This window comes from Stegodyphus dumicola, chromosome 4, assembly GCF_044657685.1.
Source record: "Stegodyphus dumicola isolate Sdum_Otavi_A_Nest chromosome 4, ASM4465768v1".
Classification (NCBI taxonomy): Eukaryota; Metazoa; Arthropoda; class Arachnida; order Araneae; family Eresidae; genus Stegodyphus; species Stegodyphus dumicola.
In genome coordinates this window covers 250,779,176-250,801,837 of record NC_140771.1, presented here as the reverse complement: position 1 = coordinate 250,801,837, position 22,662 = coordinate 250,779,176, and the positions used below count along the sequence as shown (strand labels likewise).

Here is a 22,662-nt window from a genome sequence, read left to right as displayed (position 1 = left end):
TGAAAAAAGCATATCTGCGATGTTATCGTCATGAGATGACTTGTAGACACTTTATGTTTTACCACGATATTTTCGACGACGATGTTTTTAAACTGCAAAGTTTTTGAACCGCATTATTTTCGACGACGATGTTTTGTATCACGATGTTTTAGGACTCAGATGTTTTTTCTTTGCGATGTTTTCTCCCACGATGTTTTGTAGCACGTTGTTTTCTCCGCGACGTTTTCGTCTGCGATGTTTTTGCCGCGATGTTATCGGCGGACACCCGTTAATGCACTTGCCCCCCCGTAGTCTTACTTTTCCGGCATAGCTTTCTCTTAAAATTTGCCTCGCGCTACATTACGCAGAAAAATACAGCAGTTTTACTTACAATTTTGCTAAAATTACATACCTAAGTACAAAATTCGTAACAATGGTGTAGCGTTTTTAACATACATTTCGTAAACATCAATCTTGCAAACTATGTATGGATTTAGTGAATTATTTTATACAAACGGCTAATAACTTAATGGCCAAAAGTAAAGCATTTGCAATAAATAAATAATTCTGTCTGATATATTGTGGGGTACACTAGTTGCTCAATCCGGGAGACTAGCTTTGTTTCAAAAAATTGGTTCTGTTTTAAATAAGTTAAGAATTATTTTTAAAATTTTAACAGCTTTAAATAAAACATTTCATGCCTTCCTTGAATTTATAAGACCTTTTTCTTTTTCAGCGTTATGCTCCAAACAATACGCTGCAGTACCTTGTAAAAGACGTTCGAAAGGTAAGGAAAATTAAATCCTTTAATTTTTACTTAATTTTATGTTAGTGTTTCAAACATCCTTTCCGATAGATTTTAATATCCGAGACAAATCTCAAAACTCTGCCTCAGACCTGGTTGCAATTTTCTCATTAGTAGATAGCTTAATATGTTTTCATTTTTCTGCTTCCTTTCATTTTCGTGCCTGAGAAAATACAGAATATGTAATAATAATGGTAAAGTGTGAAATAACTCCAATTTTTAAAGTAAAATCATATTGTGACTGTACATTTTTTTACCTTTTTCCCACATTATTACTTTTCTTTTAGCAACTTCATTATCCTCTAATTAAAATATTTGATAAAAATTATTAAAAGTATCATTTTTGTGAAACATTGAAACTTTTAACAATAGAACTTAATTTTATTTAATTTTAATAACAAACAAATTAATTTTAATAATAGACCAAATTTTAATAATATACCAAATTTTAATAATAGACCAATTTAATTTTAATAATAGACGTAAATTTTAATATAGACATGTCATCATATCCAGAATCCACACTGCTGACTTTTAATGCTAATAATAAATTTTTGGGTACTAACGTATTAACGCAACCAGGCCAAAATTCGCATAAATCGCCAAATTTGGCGACCCTACTTACGGCAACCCTACGTGTGTGGAAATAGATGAAAGTTTATTTCTAAAAAGAAAAAATAACACTGGGCGTATACTACCACAGCAATGGATTTTCGGCGGAATTTGCCGAGAAAAGAAAGAGACGTTTTTGGTTACTGTACCTAACAGAAGCGCTGTTACCCTCATGGAAAAAATTTGCGAAAATATAAAGGAAGGAAACATCATTTATTCGGATTGCTGGAAAGGATACAATACAAGTGAGTTCGAAAATGCTGGATTTCTGCATGGAACTGTTAATCACAAATATAACTTTGTGGATCCCAACACGGGCGTTCACACACAACATGTAGAGCGCATGTGGGGCTCAGCCAAATGGCGCAACAAAAAACAGAGGAACAGCCCGTCATCATCTTCACTCATACATTATCGAATTTATATGGCGCGAAGCTAAAGCTGTTAATGGCGAAGACGGTTTTCAATCAGCGCTAAAAGCAATAGCCAAAAGATTTCCGCCGAAAAAATAATTCTGCAACTTATTCAAATTCGAAACCCGAAGGGTTTAATTGCTATTTTATATTTTAAAACAAAATAATATAAAAAACTGTATTAAAAATTATCTGTAATTAATAAATGTACATTTTCTTTCTATTCATACTTTTTTACTCAAACTTACAAATCGCGCCAACCTGGTTGCGATAATACGTAAGTACCAATTTTTGTCTAAAGGGATTGTTAAAAATTTTAATTTATGAACCATTTCTATTGATTTAGTGTTGAAAGATTTTTTTTTCCTTAAAAGTACTGCTTTTTATACAAAAGGAGTACTTTACATGCTGTAGCTTTATGAAAATATTAATTTTTAAATGTTATCTTATAACAGCAACAGTTATATTAAATGCGACAGAACACAGTTGATCAATATTTTAAATTATTTTAAGAGATGAAATATTGTTCATGCGTTGGTAGAAAAAAGTTTAAAACTTTGTCATATCCGCATTACAGTATACTGGTAAATTTTTTTATAATTTTTTTAATTCGTAAATATTTCGGGACTATACTAATAATGCAAATATTTCAGAGCTCTGGAATTTTTCACAAAAATATGTACAACTGTTCAAAGTATAACCCCTTCGCGCCGACTGTCACGTATACGTGCCAGCAACGAACACACTTTTCTACTGGCCGACACGCAGGCGTGTCAGAGGATTGTTCCGTTCTCTACCGACTGTCACGTATTTGTGCCAGTACTTTGGAACGTTTTTCAAACTATAATTTCTGCCACAAGATGGCACTGTATGTCCATATGGTTTCAGATATATGTAAATTAGACCTTCTACTCGAAATGAGAGAAGCATGACTCACATACACGTGTTTTTGATTATATAAACAAACGGGGAAATAAATGTTTCCGAATGGCGTGATTTATAACGTCTCTTTAAATCGCACTTTATTCGCACGTGGTAGTTGTTTACTGTAAGTAGAGAAGTTTTATTTGCTCTAAAGCGTTGGGTATTTCGGTTTGCAGTTCAGTTTTTAGAAAATATTTAGATCTTGTTAGACATGAATTCTTTGTTTTTACCGTTTCAATGTCGAAGCGTCGAAAATGTTTAACAGAGCATGAAATAGCAGAAATGATGCAAAATATTTCAGATATTGATTCTGAAATTCTGATATTCTGATATTGATTCTGAAAGATTAACTGAAAGACATTTTCCAAAACTTTGTTCAGAAGAGACTGATAAGAAAATGAGACGACGATGCTTCGTTTGTACACATTCCCGGAAAAATCCTCCAAAACGGCAAATGAGTTATTACGAGTGCAAGGAATGTAACGTAGGACTGTGTGTAGATCCCTGTTTTCAAATTTTTCATACGAAAAGAGAATTTTAAGTAATATATTTAGTTTTCAGATGTATAATGTTAAAATTCATAAAATGGTGAGTAATTAAAATAAAATGTGTAAAATATGCATTTAAACAAGAAATAAGATAATTAAAGTATATATATATATATAAATATCTATAAAGCATAAGCCGTTTAAATACTCCATAGAGCATTATTAAACAATGCGTTTATACTTCGGAAATTTCATGGATTTAGGCTTAGTAGCAAAAAAGCCCCCGGCCCTGGAGAGACGCTCGAAAAGACACTGCCGGCCTCAGCGATAAGCGCGCGTTTTCGCTACTCGGCTCGAAGGGGGTAATGAGTAGATATATTTCAAACTACTAAGAACGTTAAATACACCACATTACAAAGCGCATCTAAAGAAAAAGGTAACTTGGATATCTCAGTTCACACGAAACTAAACTCGTAACAGCTCCTAACTAAGCAACTGACTGCAGATGCTCTCTCTTCGGTCTTAAATAGTTTTCAACCCTCCGCGAGATATTTCTAGTACTTTCTGCTTCTCGGAATTACTTGAAAGCAATAAGAGTGCGGAATTACGGTTACAGCTAATATAGCGGGCAATTACATTTATTCAATTTCAATATAAATTACCGAGATACCCATTTGCTAAGTGCTCGCGCCCCTGTATTCTTACGTTTCCGGCATAGCTTTCTCTTAAAATTTGTCTCTCGCTACAATACGCTGAAAAATACAACAATTTGACTTATAATTCTACTAAAATTACCTTTCTAAGTACGAAATTCGTAGCAGTACTCTTTTCCTTGTTTCTTGACAAGGGAAAGATTAAAAAAATTCGGACATAAAATAATTCGAATTGATTTATTATTCTTTCTCTACATATTTCACCGTTTTAAAGCTTTTTCGAATCATTAGAGCAGTTTCCTTTTTAAAAGTTCTGGAGCTATTTTTCTTGCTTTTACTTCTTCTACGACTGAAAATTTTTCTTATGAAAGCCTCTTATGTTTTTAATGCTAATTAAGATATATTACCACATAAAATTTAAATTTTATGATTTCATTTATTTTTCAAGTCCGTTTATATTAGAATATCTTTGGGTATTACAATCCTCAATTATTTGCGTTTAATTAAATTACTACCCATTTAGTTATTACCAGTCGTACTGCCAATAATTTAACATTATCTTTTGAAAATGCAATATTTTTTAATTACTTTCTATCTTCTATCTATATGTTTTTATATATTTAATTTCTTCAATTTTTATTATATAATTCTCAAAATTCTGATACTTTATTTGACTTCATATATAACAACATTGTATTTATCTTATTCTAAATTTTTAACTTTTATTTATTGTATCTATTTATGTTTATTTATTGCATTATTTATATTATAACGTTGCGCGCCTCTAATTAGCACGCAACCTAGAGGTGACTGTGTAAGCTTGTATAAACCACAGAGTCTTATAAAGGGTTTAAGTCCCTTTTTATTCAACGTACTAAATTACAATTGCGTCCTCTTGACGCTTACAACTGTGCCAACTAGGCAGTCAAATAAAAATAAAAACCTGAAAAGAAAATAAAGACAAGATTCTAACTACGAGGCTCTCTAAAATAACTAACTCACCGCGTTTTACAAAAGCCGCAGCTAATTCAGCAGACTTGAAGCTCACTGGAACAAATGCAACTACTTCCCGCCAAGCACATAGGCCGCAACGCGGGGTTCTTTAATTCTCGATTTCTACCTCCGCGCTCGCGAAGTAAGAATAACTCTCTTCACCGAACTAGTTTCCTTCTATTTAAATCATACTACTTCCGCTGATAATTTGAATGCTTGCGCGTTCTACTCAAATTTACATATTCTGGCATTGGCAGTTCCAGGGGAAAGTAAGGCTTGACAGGAAAGATAGTTTAAACTTAAAATAAATGTTAGTTAAAATAAATATAAACCCTACAATATACTATTTATTTCTTGATATTTTGTTTTTATTATGTAATTATCAAAATTCTAAAATTTTATTGTATTTTACATAACAACACAGTTGGTAGATGATTCCATCAGTTGAGCGTAAAAGCTGAATGTCTTAAAGGCGGTGCAGCTGCTCATCTGATGGTAAATAAATAAATAAAAATTACTTTCTATCTCTTAATGTTCCTTTGAAAGGAATGGTCCTTACCTGTCATTTTTAAGCAAGTTTTATTCATTTCAGTTTAGCTTGTTCACACATGGTTTCGACAGAATATGGAAATTATATATATATTTTAATAGCTATAGCAAAATTTTATAACAAAATTTTAATAGCTTATTGTTATAAAATATTCTAATTAGAATTAAAAAATTTGGTAGCTTAACATAATTCAAACAAATTCGATTGCAGAATAACTTAAGATTATTACGTCACATTATGATTTTTTTTCTTCGTGCATGAAATCGGAATTGGAGGTATTATATAATTAAATAGAATTTATGATGCAGTTATTTTCTGAACTGAATTATTAACTTTTAAGGTAGATTATTTCTTTCAGTAATTTATTATTACAATGATGCGACTTTCCTTCCAAATCGCACTTATCGCAGTGATTTTCAGTACTGAATGGGAAGTTAATTTCTTTTGTTATGTTCGCTTATACAGGGTGTATCAGTACAACATTGACAAACTTTCAGAAGAGATGATATACACTTAGACGATGGGAAATCACATAGGAATGCATAGTAGGAAACGATTTCCTGGCACGGTAGTGACAAAAAAAGCAAAAAAAAAAGGACAAACAGTGAGATCATTTATTGTATTTAGTACAAGCGACGGAGGACGTGGGCACTGTCCCTTTACCGTAAAGGTTAAATCAGTACAGCACCAAGTCCACCATTATCTAGAGCGGCCAAGAGGAAGGAATGTAGAATATAGTAACGTTACAAAGGACTTGAACGTTTCTAGTTTACAGTGCAGATGACATTGTTGTGCATAATGCGTCACAGGTGTCCACAGATAGATATATGCACATTACAATGTGTAAATGGCTTATTTATGCCTTATGATTATGCTGATGAAATGGTTTTACACAGTACACACTGAACTCTTGTCTTAAAAATACACTCATGTCCATAAATTAAGGATAATGCAAAATCAGGCAAAGGAAGAGTTAGAAGCAAAACAAATGTGACTTATTGGTAAAGCTTATTTATTAAACAAAAGATAAAGAGCAAAATAAGCTGCTATATGTTTGATATTATTAAAAAAATTAGCGATTTTTCCTCACTGGAGCAAATTACAAAAAACCAATATTACATGGTTGGTATGATTGTTAATACATTGTATGTCTCCCAGACGATGCAATACAGTCCGTACAACGCCTAGGCAGGCTGAGTATCAAATTATCGATCTGATCTTGGGGGATATTACACCACTCAAAACGCAATGCTCTCCGAAAATCCGGTAGACATGTAGGAGGAGGTTGACGGGCTGCAACTCGTCGACCAAGCATATCCCACACGTGCTCTACTGGATTCAAGTCCGATGAGAATGCTGGCCAGTCCATACGGGTGATATCCTCTGATTGAAGGCATTCGCTTACGATGTTTGCACGGTGAGGACGGGCGTTGTCATCCATAAACACAAATTGTGCGCCCATGGCGTCCCAAAACAAACGTACATGTTGTTCCAGAATGACGTCCCGATAGATTTGGCTTGTCATGGTTCCAATTTGAACATGCAGGTCAGTTCTGGAACCCAGAATAATTCCACCCCAAACGAGCACTCCTGTACCACCGTAACGGTGTCGTTCAATGACGTTTTCTTGGTGGTGACGGGTACCTAGTGCTCTCCATATGAAAGTTCGGCGAGAATCAGACTGCAAGCTAAACCTGGACTCGTCGGAAAACATCACAAAAGCCCACTGTTGCAGTGTCCACAATGCATGCTCTCTACTCCAGGCTAACCGCAGGCGACAGTGAGTTGCAGTAAGTGGAACGCATCAGACAGGTCTACGAGCATATAGACCAATCTGTCTTAAGCGTCTGTACACGGTCTGCCTTGAAATTTTAGTACCAGTGGCTGAAGAGAGCTGACGAGACAGGTCTGAGGCTGTGTTCCGTCTGTTTCTTTTGGCAGTAACTGCCAAATACCGGTCCTCATTCGGGGTTGTAACTCTCGGGCGACCTGTGTTGTAATGTCTACTCACATTACCATCATCTTGGAATCGTTGCCAAAGCCTGGAGATGACACTCTGGGCAATTCCAAGTTCGTCTGATACTTCCAGTTGGGTACGCCCACATTCCAGACGACCTATAATTCTACCACGTAAAAAATCATCCAAATGCGTCCTTTTGTGTCATAACTATTCGGTTATTGCACTGAAATGCTTATAAAGCGCCTGCGAACAATTTGACTTCTTTGTCTGTGTTCCTTATATATCACTCTCTTACACTTTCGTCATTGGGACGTACCATCGGTGTCATCTGGTTACTTCCTGAAATTTGCATATGAATCTTGAAGATGTGTGTAGTGATTTTACAGGTGATATATTTATTTTAGAGTTCGATTTCCACGTGACTCCGAATTATCCTTAATTTATGGACATAAGTGCACATTAGATATACGCATACATTAGAATGTATACAAAAGACGTATGCCATATTTAAGCATAGTGATTACGCTGATGACCAGGGTATGCAGGGTGATTTACAGTACAGGTAACATATAATCACATGTTACGTCGTTACAATTACACATACATTACAATTATTTTGTAAATACGCATGCATTACAATATTCTTACATTATAAATACATTAGAATTACACATACATTACGATATACGCTATACACTAAACGTATGCCGTGTTTACGCGTAGGGATTATGCAGGTGACCAGGGTATGCGGGATGGTTATAAAGTTCAGATAGCGTCACAGTCACATGGTTACAATTATACATACTTTACAGTTATTTTGTTATTACATATACATTACAGTTATTTTGCAATTACACGTACATAACAATACTCTTACATTATAAATATATTAGAATTACACATACATTACAATATAAGCTAAGCAATAAACGTATGCCGTATTTAAGCAATTACACATACATTACAGTTATTTTGCAATTACACGTACATTACAATACTCTTACATTATAAATATATTAGAATTACACATACATTCCAATATAAGCTAAGCAATAAACGTATGCCGTATTTAAGCAATTACACATACATTACAGTTATTTTGCAATTACACGTACATTACAATACTCATACATTATAAATATATTAGAATTACACATACATTACAATATAAGCTAAGCAATAAACGTATGCCGTATTTAAGCAATTACACATACATTACAGTTATTTTGCAATTACACGTACATTACAATACTCTTACATTATAAATATATTAGAATCACACATACATTACAATATAAGCTAAGCAATAAACGTATGCCGTATTTAAGCAATTACACATACATTACAGTTATTTTGCAATTACACGTACATTACAATACTCTTACATTATAAATATATTAGAATTACACATACATTACAATATAAGCTAAGCAATAAACGCATGCCGTATTTAAGCAATTACACATACATTACAGTTATTTTGCAATTACACGTACATTACAATACTCTTACATTATAAATATATTAGAATTACACATACATTACAATAAAAGCTAAGCAATAAACGCATGCCGTATTTAAGCAATTACACATACATTACAGTTATTTTGCTATTACACGTACATTACAATACTCTTACATTATAAATATATTAGAATTACACATACATTACAATATAAGCTAAGCAATAAACGCATGCCGTATTTAAGCAATTACACATACATTAGTTATTTTGCAATTACACGTACATTACAATACTCTTACATTATAAATATATTAGAATTACACATACATTACAATATAAGCTAAGCAATAAACGCATGCCGTATTTAAGCAATTACACATACATTACAGTTATTTTGCAATTACACGTACATTACAATACTCTTACATTATAAATATATTAGAATTACACATACATTACAATATAAGCTAAGCAATAAACGCATGCCGTATTTAAGCAATTACACATACACTACAGTTATTTTGCAATTACACGTACATTACAATACTCTTACATTATAAATATATTAGAATCACACATACATTACAATATAAGCTAAGCAATAAACGTATGCCGTATTTAAGCAATTACACATGCATTACAGTTATTTTGCAATTACACGTACATTACAATACTCTTACATTATAAATATATTAGAACTACACATACATTACAATATAAGCTAAGCAATAAACGTATGCCGTATTTAAGCAATTACACATACATTACAGTTATTTTGCAATTACACGTACATTACAATACTCTTACATTATAAATATATTAGAATCACACATACATTACAATATAAGCTAAGCAATAAACGTATGCCATATTTAAGCAATTACACATGCATTACAGTTATTTTGCAATTACACGTACATTGCAATACTCTTACATTATAAATATATTAGAATTACACATACATTACAATATAAGCTAAGCAATAAACGCATGCCGTATTTAAGCAATTACACATACATTACAGTTATTTTGCAATTACACATGCATTACAATATTCTTACATTAAAAATACATTAGAATTACACATACCTTACAATATACACTATACAGTAAGCGAATGCCATTTTTATGCATAGTGATTATACAGATGACCAGTGTATGCCCAGCACACATTCAAAGGTTATTTTTATGATGATGATATTGTTAGCTGATGACATAATTACGTAATGACATTATCATGCATAGCGCCCGCACAGTACACTCACAGAGAGAAGTTTTACAGGCCAGTGAGTTGCTATATAGTGGAATACAGTGTAGGTAGCATTAGCACACAGAGCATTCATGTTTAGTACAGGTGACAGGTAACAGCAGGACAGGGCACCCGGACGGCTTTCTATGACTACTCGGGTGTTACCCTGCCCCTGTAATCATCTAGAGACTTAGCCCACCAGCGGCCGAGCGGTAAAGTCTCTGAAAACTGGTAGTTCGGTCCGAGGTTCGAATCCCGCGAACGGGCTGGCTGCATGGGCGTTTACGTGGTTTTCCCCATGTGTAACGTGTATACGAGCCAGTTTCCCTTAGAAAGTCCTCCACGAAGGCATCCCTTCTCTTAGGCAGATAGCCCTCGAGGCTTTGCCATAATCACACACACACATCTAGAGACTTAACAGTTGTAAGACGCTTAACAGATGTGTGCTCAATACATGTCACGTTACATCTACAGTGTTACATGTGCACTGTCCGTTACTGTGTGTAACTGTTTTTAGTTATTCATGTTTAGTACAAGTGACAAGTGACGGAGGACGCGGGCACTGTACCATTAGGTTAATCGGTATAGCACCGCGTCCACCCCTGTCTAGAGACAACACCAAAAAGAGGAGATCTTTACATGAGAGCCCCCCGGCGCCGAAGCCCAACGTCGGATCCAGGCCCCTGTGCCGTTCACTACCTAAAGAGCCACTGGGAATTTATTAAAAATCAAATAAAAATTACATGTCTAAACAAGGGTTAATAATGACAAAACAAATAATAAACATAAATATTATATGAGATAATATTAAATATGCTTAAGTTAGCCAGATATAATAAGAAATGGTTGAAATAGTAAGTAACTATATGATAATAATTAAATACAATAAATATGGAATACAAGAAGAATTATAATAACATAAAGGTTTTAACATAGGGGAACGGCACCAAGAGGGCATGAACGTTACAAATAGGATTACAAGTATTGAAGTACCAAGGACATTAAAGGTTGGAAATTAACATTCCAAGTGAGTAGCCGGTTTTGTTAAAATGCAATATATAAAAGATACACATCACTATAAGTACAATATAGATGGTATATATCGACGGTATACTTTCAACTCCAACAGTGCAATAGAAATAATAAATTAAAAATACAATGCAGGTAATGTTTCGGTGTGTCTCTCCCATGGTTAGTACAGCAGAAACCTACAAATAAGAACAAAAAAGGGGGGATCGTCCTTAAAGAAGGTGTTCGAAATTACGATACCGGACCGTGATACTGGCCTCACATTTCCACATGGAAGATCTACATCACGAATAGAAGATTCATGACGCGCGGTTCCTGCATCACTGTCCGAGTCGTAATTTCGAGGACATTCTTTGATGGTGATCGCTGTCTATTTATATTGTTTTTTTCTGTGTTTTTGTTGCAATTTTGTTGAAAGTCCGTTTTTGTTGTAAGTTGTTTCCGAATAATAAACATGTTTTCTTACCCCGTTCGTGTCCGTCTTTTCTTTTTGTGACGTCATCACCGCGCCAGGAAATCGTTTCCGACCATGCATTCCTATCTGATTTCCCATCGTCTAGGTGTACTCTGTCTCTCCTGAAAATTTGTCAGCGCTATATTGATACACGTTATAGAATACTGGGTCTTATAATCGTATGGCAGACTCTTTAAAGTTGTTTTTTCTTCGTTTTTGTTGTCATTTTGTACTAAGTTGTTTCCGAATAATAAACGTGTTTTCTCACCCCGCTCGTCTCCTTTCTTTTTTGAATTATATGTCGTCACTACCGCGCCAGGAAAGCGTTTCCGACAATGCATTCCTATGTGATTTCCCATCGTCTAGGTGTACTCTTTCTATCCCGAAAGTTTGTCAACAATATACTGATACACCCTGTATATTTACATTGTTATCATATTAAATCTACTGAAACATTTCTCCAAATGTAATTTCAAAATATTGTTTTTGTTACATTATCGTCACTTTTCTGTTAATGAAAAGGCATATTTCATATCGTTCTGTGACTCCTTTAATCACATAAGTCTCTCTTTCTCTTTTTAGAATGTCCCGAGATTGTACAGGTACACTCTGTACGATATTGGACTCATCATCGAAAAATTAATGGGAGGAGCGTACAGATCATCTTACTGCAGAAGAAAATTTCGTCATCTGTACAACAACGTGATGAGGAAAATAATTGCCGTCAGTGCTGTAAGTGCTTCCAAATAAATTTTTAAAATTTCAGATCGACATAAATCGAAAAATGCATTTTTGATTTGCTTATTTTGTAATAAATAGCATTAGCTCGTAAAAGGCTGAATTTAAACGAATTTCAATTATTTAAAATTGTTTGTGCTATTCGTTTCCTAATTCCTGTTACGTAGATTTGATTTACTAAACGAAATTTATGAGAAGCGAAATTATACCCTTATGATCTACATACACCTTAAAACCCTTATGATCTTCGAATATGTGACTGTTTCAAGAATTGGGATATTTTATTTGTTTTAATAGTAATTACTTCCAACTATTTACAGCTGACTACGTAATTATAGCTGTTTTGGAAACTTGTAACCAGAAAGTTTGTGTTGCCACAAATAGTTTTGTAATTTATTCCGCTTTGGGACAAAATGTTTCGTCATTATTCCACCTTGCGCGCATGATATATTAAAAATGGCTAACGGTACGTACTTGAAATTGGATGGAATTCTTTATATGAGCACTATTTTTTAACTGAACCAAAAATCTGATAAACATTTTGATATTAAAAAGATTTTATGGACAAAAACATTACAGAATTTTTTTAATAAAATACATTTTATAAACTCAACTCCAAATAAAATAAAAATTTAACATGAAATTCTTAGAATTTTTGGTTCACAGTCGTTTCCAAATGTTATAAAAGCTGTATATTAAATATGGAATTGAATTATGAAACAGAATGTTTTAAACCGTGCGCGCAAGTTGGAAACATGGCGAAAAATTTTGTCACAAAGCGGATTAAATTATAAAAATATTTGTGGCAACACAAACTTTCTGATTACTATTTCAGAAAGCAGCTATGTTATGTAGTGAGCCATAAAAAGTTGGAAGTAATGGCTTTTAAAATAAATAAGTTATCTCAATTCTTGCAACAGTCACATATTCGAAGATCATAAGGGTTTTAAGGTGTACAAGTCCCCTTAACAGAAATACTATATGATTTTCAATTTCGTTTCAGACACCTACTCTCAGCCAAACTATTAACACGAATGCTATCAACTCTCCTTGCGAGACAGCGTGCCTCCGCGATCTCAGGTTCAACTACCCCTTCAACGAACTATTGTTGTGGGCAGTTCTCACCAACCGCCAAAAGATGGCGCTCTTCATGTGGCAAAATGGCGAAGAAGCTATTGTTAAGGTGAGTTGAGAAATCTTTCATTCCCCGTTTTATGTTTTCTCCTATTGTCTTGCTTATCTGAAACTCGGACGTACTTATTGCTTCCTTATCAGAATCTTCTGCTAAAAGCCCACCTTGGACAAAGCTTTTTTCTTCCAGAAACTTTCCTTTATATTTTTATTTACAAGATTTTTTCGAGAAGTTTCTTAGAGCAGATATACTAGAAGTTCTCCATTTGAACAAATTACAATTGAATCACAGTATACAGTTTTTTTTCTTATGTATTTATGTGTTCTTTTCCAATATATAACTTGAATAGAGCCTTCTACATCGCTTCTATAAGCAAGAGATCTCTAGAATGCTTACTCATAATTGAATAAACAGTAATAAGTGTCACTTCAGTCTTTTTCTAGCATTTTTTTATACTCATTAAAACCTGCTACCATAGTTTAAAGTTCTTATTAAGTACAGAGTGATTATGTCAGAACCGACCTCTTTCAATGGGTTGTAGTATTGTTAAAAAGTTTCCGATTTTAATGCGGTTTGCCGTAAAAGATTCAGAAATGATGAAAATTTAGTGGTGCGTCCCGTTTTTCTTATGTGCGACGCCGAAGAAATAAGAAATAGCGAAAACAGCAACATTCTGCAAAATAACATACAAATACATAGCAAGCTTAACAAAGATGTTCGTTTAATGTGAGACCAAAATTATGATGCGATGCCCTAGCCGGGATTCTAACCTGAACCTCTCGAATATCCGCCTAGGGCGAATACCGCCACTACGAAGGTATAAAATGAGAAATGCCCTTTGATAAGCTTGCTAAAAAATTGGCAAAGTAGATAGGCAGAGGTAGGACAAAGGACATATTGCCAAACGTTAACAAGGAAATCAAGACCCACCGTGAGTTTCATAATCAAAACACCATAAATGCTTCACAAATATGACATGATAATAAAATAAATTCCAAATTTGGGCTTCCAGATGCTAATCGCGTGGAGACGTACGTTATTCATTATTGGATGGCTCTACGTACCGTTGTTTTATCATTGTGTGATAAACATACATACATTCATGCAGATTCTTCATTATTTAATTTCTTTAAATATAATACAGGACTCTAATATTGGGTGGCAACTATTTAAAAAGTGATTCGCCTTTTATAGTGAATCAACGCAAAATGAAATTGATAGCCCTTCTAGGCTAATAATGTAAGCCATCTCCATGTGGCTATGTAACCTTTCTTTTAATATATGAATAAATGGCATCTGCAGAGATGACGGTATACTCAAAGGTTTATCTCAAGCCAGGTCAGTAATTATTCCTGGCAGTGAAAAGCTATGCCGTCGAATGCTGCTTTAGGCCTGATTATAGTTTTGTATTACTATAACTATAAACTTATGAAACTAATTATCGCGTTATCATGACTTTCATTTCCATCTCCCTTGTACTCCTTCTACACATAATAATATTTATTATGTGTATAATATTTATAAAATAATAATTTATATGTGTATAATGTATAAAATGTTTTCGTAATTTCATCATTTTACAATTGGATTATTCTGATGATATTTGTATTATGCCGTTTCTCTTTTCACATAATTTAAGAGTAATAGTTTAAAATATAATTTATGTCCCGCTTTGAGTTTATTTAAATATAAATGAAGCCCATATTTTAATATTTCAATTTAACTATTAGTGAGATTGAAGCTATTAATTTAACTATTAGTGATCTATGCTACTCTAACTCGCGTTGCTTCTGAAACTGAAATGTCACTAACAGATTTTATGATGCTAAATTAATTAATAAATTTTATTGCTGTCTAATACATAAATATTTATTATTAAGGGAAACATATTCTTATGGCTTTATGCATTTTCTAGGCCCTGGTGGCTTGCAAGCTGTACAAGGCCATGGCACAGGAAGCAGCGCAAGACGATATGGAAGCAGACGTTTGTGCAGAGATGAGAAATAATGCCAGGTAGGTTGATTCTTGTTAATCTTGTTAAAAGACAGGTTTCTGCAAAGTTATCTTAGCCGGTATTCATGTTCATCTAAGTATTTTAGTGAAATACTGGTAGGAATTTTTTCTAAAGACTACATAAAAAATTACTTACGTAATATGATTTTTACATTTAATACAACTACGGAGGTATATGCAAAAGTTTCCGATCTCGAATATAAAGTATTGTTTGGCAATAAAGTCTTCTTATAGGCATAGTGGCAATCTATACTATAAAACCTGTGCGGCCCGGTCAGTTTGTTTGTTCGGTGTGTGGCATCATCTCTTCCGGGACGCGTAATGGCAAACCGCACATTGAGTTGATCAATGTTAACGAATTTCGCTTAGTGCGCATGCTTAGTGGCGTACCATTGGCGTAGGAGAAAATAAATACTGGCGACTAAGCAACCCTGCACAAGTCTGTTCTTCATGTTCGACTGTTTACAATACTATGGAAATTTGGTTCAGTTTATTGCATTTGCTTCTGTTTCATTTCAGTTTGGTTTATTTTGTGCATAAACATTACATTTAATATCAGTTAATTATAATAATTTCATTGACTTTAATAATAAATTGACTATAATAATTTCATTGACAGTGATTTAAAATGGATTTATTCCTTAATTTGTTAAAATATATACGATTGAAACGTATGGAAAATACTCAATCGCTTTTATTCCTCAGAAGTACAATCAATAAATATTCAGCTAATATATTTTGCAATGCTTTCTGTTTTACAATCCTTCTTAAACGAAAATTTGCTAATATACAATCGATATTTACACTCTAAGTAATGAAACAATTTACAAACTAACATGTTTTAAAAACCCGAACTGTTTGAACAGAAAATCAACAATATACCGTATTTATCCTCTTTTAAAATTGCGCCAAATTCCCCTCTGGGCATGCGCAGAGTGCGAAATTCGTTTAAAATTGATCAACTAAATTTGCAGTTTGCCATTACGCTTCCGGGACGGCGGGGAACGGAATTTCGAGAGAGGTACTTTCGAATTCCAAAACTTCGTGGGAAATCATTTCGATTATTATCATCTTCGTAAAACTTTAACTGGTGAAGCTACTATTTAAAAACTCTGGAAATGATAATTTTTTCTCAAATTTTCCCAGGTGTCAACACTCTATCACGCTGAATATACAAATCTGATGTATTTCGAGAAGTGCTGCCACTGCTCGCTTTCAGATCATAGTTCGTTAATAAAAAAATCTGATGTGTACACCACATGACTTCCTTGTACGGAATATTAAGTTATACGCATTTTTCTTGCATTTCATTTAAACTTATTGGATTGAATTAAATCTACTTCGCCGACAGCGCATAAACCACAATGGAGTAAATGCATTCTTTAAAATTCACTCTAGTATACATTGCCAGGCAAGTAAAACATTTTCTGAAACTTCCTGTTGTGGAGTGGACTTTACTGTGTTTTTTCATCTATTTAGAATGCATTCCTTAACGTATTCAACATTATACATATATTTTTATTAAGTAAGCTAAATTTTAAATATATCAGATATCAGAAATATTAGGATCATTCCAAGCCTATGTAATATTGCTTATCATCAAATGATTAATGAACTTTTTAAACTTAAACTGCGCATTGAATTTGGAAACTTATGTGAAATTCATGTTTTAACATATTTTACCACTGAATAAAATCAATTTAAAGGGAGGTGCACACCTACTTGTTATAGCAGTCGTATATACAAAATGTCAGCGTTCTAAGTCTGCTCGTTTTTGAATTCTGAGAGATACATACATACATATGCACGAACGTACGTACGAATGCCACAAAAAAAATCTCTTCTGATTTCATTTTAAATCAGTTTTATAATTTTTTGGGGAAAGAGTCCTTTGTTCTGTTCATACGTAGAGATGTCACGCAAAACATCGTTCAATTGCATTCAATAGCTGTCAAAATGGATATTTTCGTTGTAATATGGTACCCGTAATTTTTCGTGATTACAATACTTCCTTTACTTCGTACAAGGAAGTAATAGGTGTGCTGGAAATTCTATTTTATCAGATTTAATATAAAAAATTTTAAATTGCCAGTTGTCTTTAAAAGAAACTTTCATTATTGTTCTCTCTTTAACAAGCCTCGTCAGTGTTAAATTATTCTCAAAGAATTTTGAATCTGATGAAACCGAAATATTAGTTTATGGACTTTATTTAGCCAGGAAAACATTTTCTTCGCTTTTCTGATAAGAACTGCTCTTTCAGACCCCGCGCTATCGAAAAATAGATATTCGATAAATAAAAAAAAAAAGTCTTTTGCACGCATGAAAACATTGATTGCATCTAAAGCTGAGACCATGGAATATAATTTGTTTTATTTTTTTATAATTAAAAGCAATTTTAGTTGCATTTCTTTGGAGGGATAAGTCAGAGTAATTGATTTGCTCTAAAGGAAAATGTAACAGGTTCTAAGGTACAATGTTTTCCTTCTATTAAAAAGGCCTAAATTTGGCTCGCTAATTTAGAGTATCGGCCAAATTATGTACGATATAAAACAACTAGAATTTAAAGATTTAGGAAGAAACAGCACTCGAAAACAGCAAAAGTATCAAAGTTTCAACTTGAACGCTTACAATTTTTCGATAATGGACGGTATCCAATAATGTTAATTACCTAAAATTCAAATACATCCTTTGTCAGAAACGTTCCAGGACAATGGTCGTAAAAAGCGAAAACTGCATTTACCCAAGTAATGATCTTAGCTGCTATCAAAGCAGTCCTCTTCAAGCAAGCAGGTAAATCTTCAACCGCGATGCTTGCAAGCTCATTTGTCAGAGCCAATTGGGATGTCTGCAATAATCCTGATGCAGCTTTCAGTTCCTTCACCTTTTCACTCGGGAAAACAAGAAAAATCGCAATTATCTTTGACGCAAATGGGGCATCACGTCTGGCTGTGTCCAAGTTCAGCACAGATTCTCCGTCTTTCCTCTTTCTGTTCATCAGTAAGTGAGTGAGGCACGATTCTTGCATTAAGTTTCCATTTCCCTCAATCTTCGACACACATCACGATTCTTATGACATTAAAATCTTATGACATACATCACGGTTCAACCTCAGTTCTTCTCATACCATACGCACACTTACACGAAGGTATTCTTGCAATAACTGCCTGAAACGCTCCACGTTTACCTCGGTATGTGCTATAGCCGGGCGACTAGCTCTTGGGATCGTCTTGCACTGAATCTCTGCTTTCACGAAACCTTTTGTACCACTCGAAAATACGACTTCTTGAAAGTGTCTCGCATGCATATTCTTGCTTAATCATGTTCTACTTTTCACTAGTGGTTTTTCCCGAGAGCTTAAAGCAGAACTTAATGTTGGCTCTTTGCTCACAATCAGCATCCATTGTGTCACCTCAACGAATGCGACAGCAATCCGAACAGTGTGTTGCTAAGCACAGCCCTGCCACCTAGTAAGTTTGAGTGAAAACATGGCCAAGGGCATGTCAAGTAACATAAAAATAATCATCGTTACATACCAGGTAACATAAAAACAATCATTGTTCTTTTTAGTACTACAAACTCAGAAATAAAAAACATTGTCCTGGGTGTTTTCTGACGAAGGATATAACGGTTGGCCATAATTAAACTGACACTGCTCACAGTGTTCTATAGCGCGATCTGTTTCCGAGAATGATGCCACATTTTGTAGGAATATTAAACCAGACGAGGGACGAAGGATTCCGTGAAAAAAAAATAGTTCCAAAAGTCACCGCTAGGGAAATATTTGGCGCTGTGTAATAGAAAATAGAATGTTAACAAATGCAAATCAATACGGAAATTACCTTTTACTTTGCTTTCAAATGAGGTTCAATGTTGCTGCCGTTGTTGTGAACCACGTATTGAATTCTGTGCACAGTATGCACAACAGCAGAAAGTAACATGTCTGCAGGACTCTCCCGTACAGTCCGTGATATGTTATCCTTCAACGTAGCCAGGTCCTGGACCACTCCTTGATAGACTTCGGATTTAAGGTAACCCCATATCCAGAAGTCGCATGGGGTAAGATCAGGCGACTGAGGTGGACATTCAGTTGGAAAGTAGCGGCTAATGACTCTTTCTGTTGTGAATTTCTGTCGTAGCATCTGTTGCGCCCGTACAGCAACGTGTGGAGGGGCTCCATCTTGCATGAAAATGATTTCCCCCAGGCACTGTCTTTGCTGAAGTACCGGAATGACAAAGCTGTTCAACATGTGGCGATATTTCTCTCCGGTAACAGAACAGGTTTCCGGTCCTGTCGGGATAATGTTCTCATAGAAGAATGGACCTACGATAAATTTTATTCTGCATTAATTTGCATTTGTTAACACTCTATTTTCAGACTTCAGGTTATCAGGCTATCACGGTGGAGACAGCTTCACTGCAAAGCGCCAGAGTACAGCTTCCGACTCTGCTCCGTCGTTCTCGGAACACAGCGCCAAATATTCCCCTAGCGGTGACTTTTGAAACTAATTTTTTTTTGCGGAATCCTTCGTCCCCCGTCTTGTTTAATCTTCTTACAAAATATGGCGTCATTCTCGCAAATAGATCACCCTACAGAACACTGTGAGCACTGTCAGTTTAATTACGGCCACCCGGTATATACCATCATGTAATATCTCTTATTTAAAATGCTCGTTGTACAGCAGCTAGAAATTCACATTTAACTAATTACTCTATTTAATTATAATACTGTTACCTAGCTTCTTCTGACACCAATTGTTAAGTTATTTTCTTCCTGCATGTTCGTACGGAGTTCGTAGAATTGAAGTGAATAACGACGACACTTTATGAAGTATGAAAACACACTTTATTTAGTCAGTATAATCAGGACAGCTCCAAAATCACGTTACAGTCGTCGAAGAACTACTATAAACACGCTGACACAATCAGCAACACAGCCTTCAGGTTATCAGGCTATCACGGTGGAGACAGCTTCACTGCAAAGCGCCAGAGTACAGCTTCCGACTCTGCTCCGTCGTTCTCGGAACTCCACGTACTCTCGAGACTCTCCACGCGACAACTCGCGATGCACTCGACGACACGCAGAGCACGGCTCCCGACTCTTCGGTTCAATCGTTCCTGGAGCTTAACACGCTCTCTCGACGATTCACTAACCGCGATACACTAAGAGACCCTTCGATGCACTCGACGACCCACTCGGCACTCGCTGCCCGGCTGTCAACTCGATAGACTCCGCAGGGATTGACTCGCTAGACAAGACAACAACTCGATAACTAACTATCTTGCACTCTAGACGAGCGCTCTGACTCGCCCTCTCGACGAGGCACACACTCGATACTAACTGGCTGCGGACCAGCAGGGTTTTAATAGCTTTCGGCTTGTGTTCGAGAACATTCTGGGCTAAACCGGTAAGAATTCGTTCCAGAAGATTCTCCATCCGTCCATGGTATATCGCCAATTTTGTCGCTAAATATCGCCAAATGGGCGATTTCTCGCCAAAAGTGGCAACCCTGCCTTTCCTTGCCATTTTATGGCAACCCTAAAACTGCTTTGCGGGGAAGCCATCTTTCCGCACCTATGCAATTCGTAACAAAGTATATATAGTATTCGTAACAAGTATAACAACAAATATAGTAAATATTTAATTTACGCTATCAATAGTCATAGTACAAAAAGGTGGAAAATACTCATGATAGTTTTTATGCATCTCAGTGTTTATAACTTTCAGAAAGGGGGTTCATATCGCCAACATCTTAGAAACATAAGAAGGCTTAAAATGTTTTATAAAAGCAGGAAATATCTAAAGGATCATCCCAAACACTTTTTTCTATTTTTCTCTAATAAAACGATATTATACGGTTCTCTTCTGAAACACTTTGTGTAGTTTCTTCGGCAATAAATATGAAGCTGATGATCTATAAACTATTTCAGATCCGTGTGTTTTTTATTACCGTAGTAAATATGTAATGGCGAAATTTATGATCTGCTTATAACTCTTTGCTTATACGCAAACTTCAGAAATGATATTCATGGTACCGTGATTTAATAGCAAAACCTAGCATCGGGTTGCTCTGTGTTGTGTGGACAAAAATATTAAACATAGACTGTTAAGTTGTAAACGACTTGAATTTTCTCATCATTTGAAATGAAATGTCAGTATCTATTTCACTGAAAAAAAGGGCATCTGAGATGATATAAATGTTGTAAATAAAAATCAAATGCAAAACGCGTTTTAATGTGCATTTATTCTGAGTTTTAGTTATCGATGACAAACTTGCCTTCCTATCATTTTCAGAGCTGTTTTTTGCGCAAGACAATCCAATGTATTTTTATCATTGTTTTATTCATTAAACTGTGATTAAAAGGTCTAAAAGAGCAGTTATTAACTCAAAATAATGAAGCAAGTATTACAGTATATTCAGAACAGTAGCTATTAACTTCCGAAGCAGTTGAAAAGAATCAAATTATTGACAGTGTTTGATCTTGAGAAGCAGTTGTATGAAAAGATTTCATCTGAAAAAGGAAAGCATTATTACCTTCATTCATACACTTAAAACCCTTTTGACTTCCTTTTACGAAGTAAAGGAAACATCGTAATCGCGAATAATTTCGGGTGTCATATTTCAACGAAAATATCTGTTTCAAACACGCTCGAAACCAACTGAATGATGTTTTCGCGTGACATCTGTACGTATGGACAGAATAAGGAACTGTTTTTGGCAAAACGAATTGTGAAATGGAATTAAAATGGATTCAGAAGAGGTTTTTTTCCCTTGACGTCTATACGTGCGTATGTACGTATCTCGCATAACTTGAGAAGGATCAGCCCCAGAACGTTAAATTTTGTATACAGGACTGCTATGCAGTGTATTTGTGCACCTCCCTTTTTCGTTTTAATCCGCTACACCAGTCGTATATACATACATACTGTGAGAACATAAAATTCTCACGCCGTTCAGCTTATCTTCATCGCTACTGTAATCGTAATCGCTGGACTGCCACGTGCGAGGCATGCATAAAAACTGGACAGACTGGTTTTTTTCGATCTTTTTTTCTGCTGACGACGTTTCAACCGAGTGTGTATAGTAGTTCTCTGTTATCTAGTTAGTAGAGTATCTAGTAGTTGAGTTCGTACAAAAAATTCATGTGGTGTCCGCGTCATATTTTTTACTTCCTTGTACGAAGTAAAAAGGAAGTATTGTAATCGC

At 34.9% G+C, this 22,662-nt stretch overlaps 1 protein-coding gene across 1 annotated transcript in view; it reads left to right on the top strand.

Annotated features, from left to right (window-relative positions):
- Window positions 1-22,662, top strand: part of Trpm (transient receptor potential cation channel, subfamily M) — a 1,045,900-nt gene that overhangs the window by 946,712 nt on the left and 76,526 nt on the right. Inside the window, exons 12-15 of the mRNA XM_085816215.1 lie at window positions 716-766; window positions 12,157-12,306; window positions 13,316-13,495; window positions 15,360-15,457. Coding sequence (XP_085672341.1) covers window positions 716-766; window positions 12,157-12,306; window positions 13,316-13,495; window positions 15,360-15,457 — 479 coding nt within the window. The remainder of the gene's footprint in view (window positions 1-715; window positions 767-12,156; window positions 12,307-13,315; window positions 13,496-15,359; window positions 15,458-22,662) is intronic.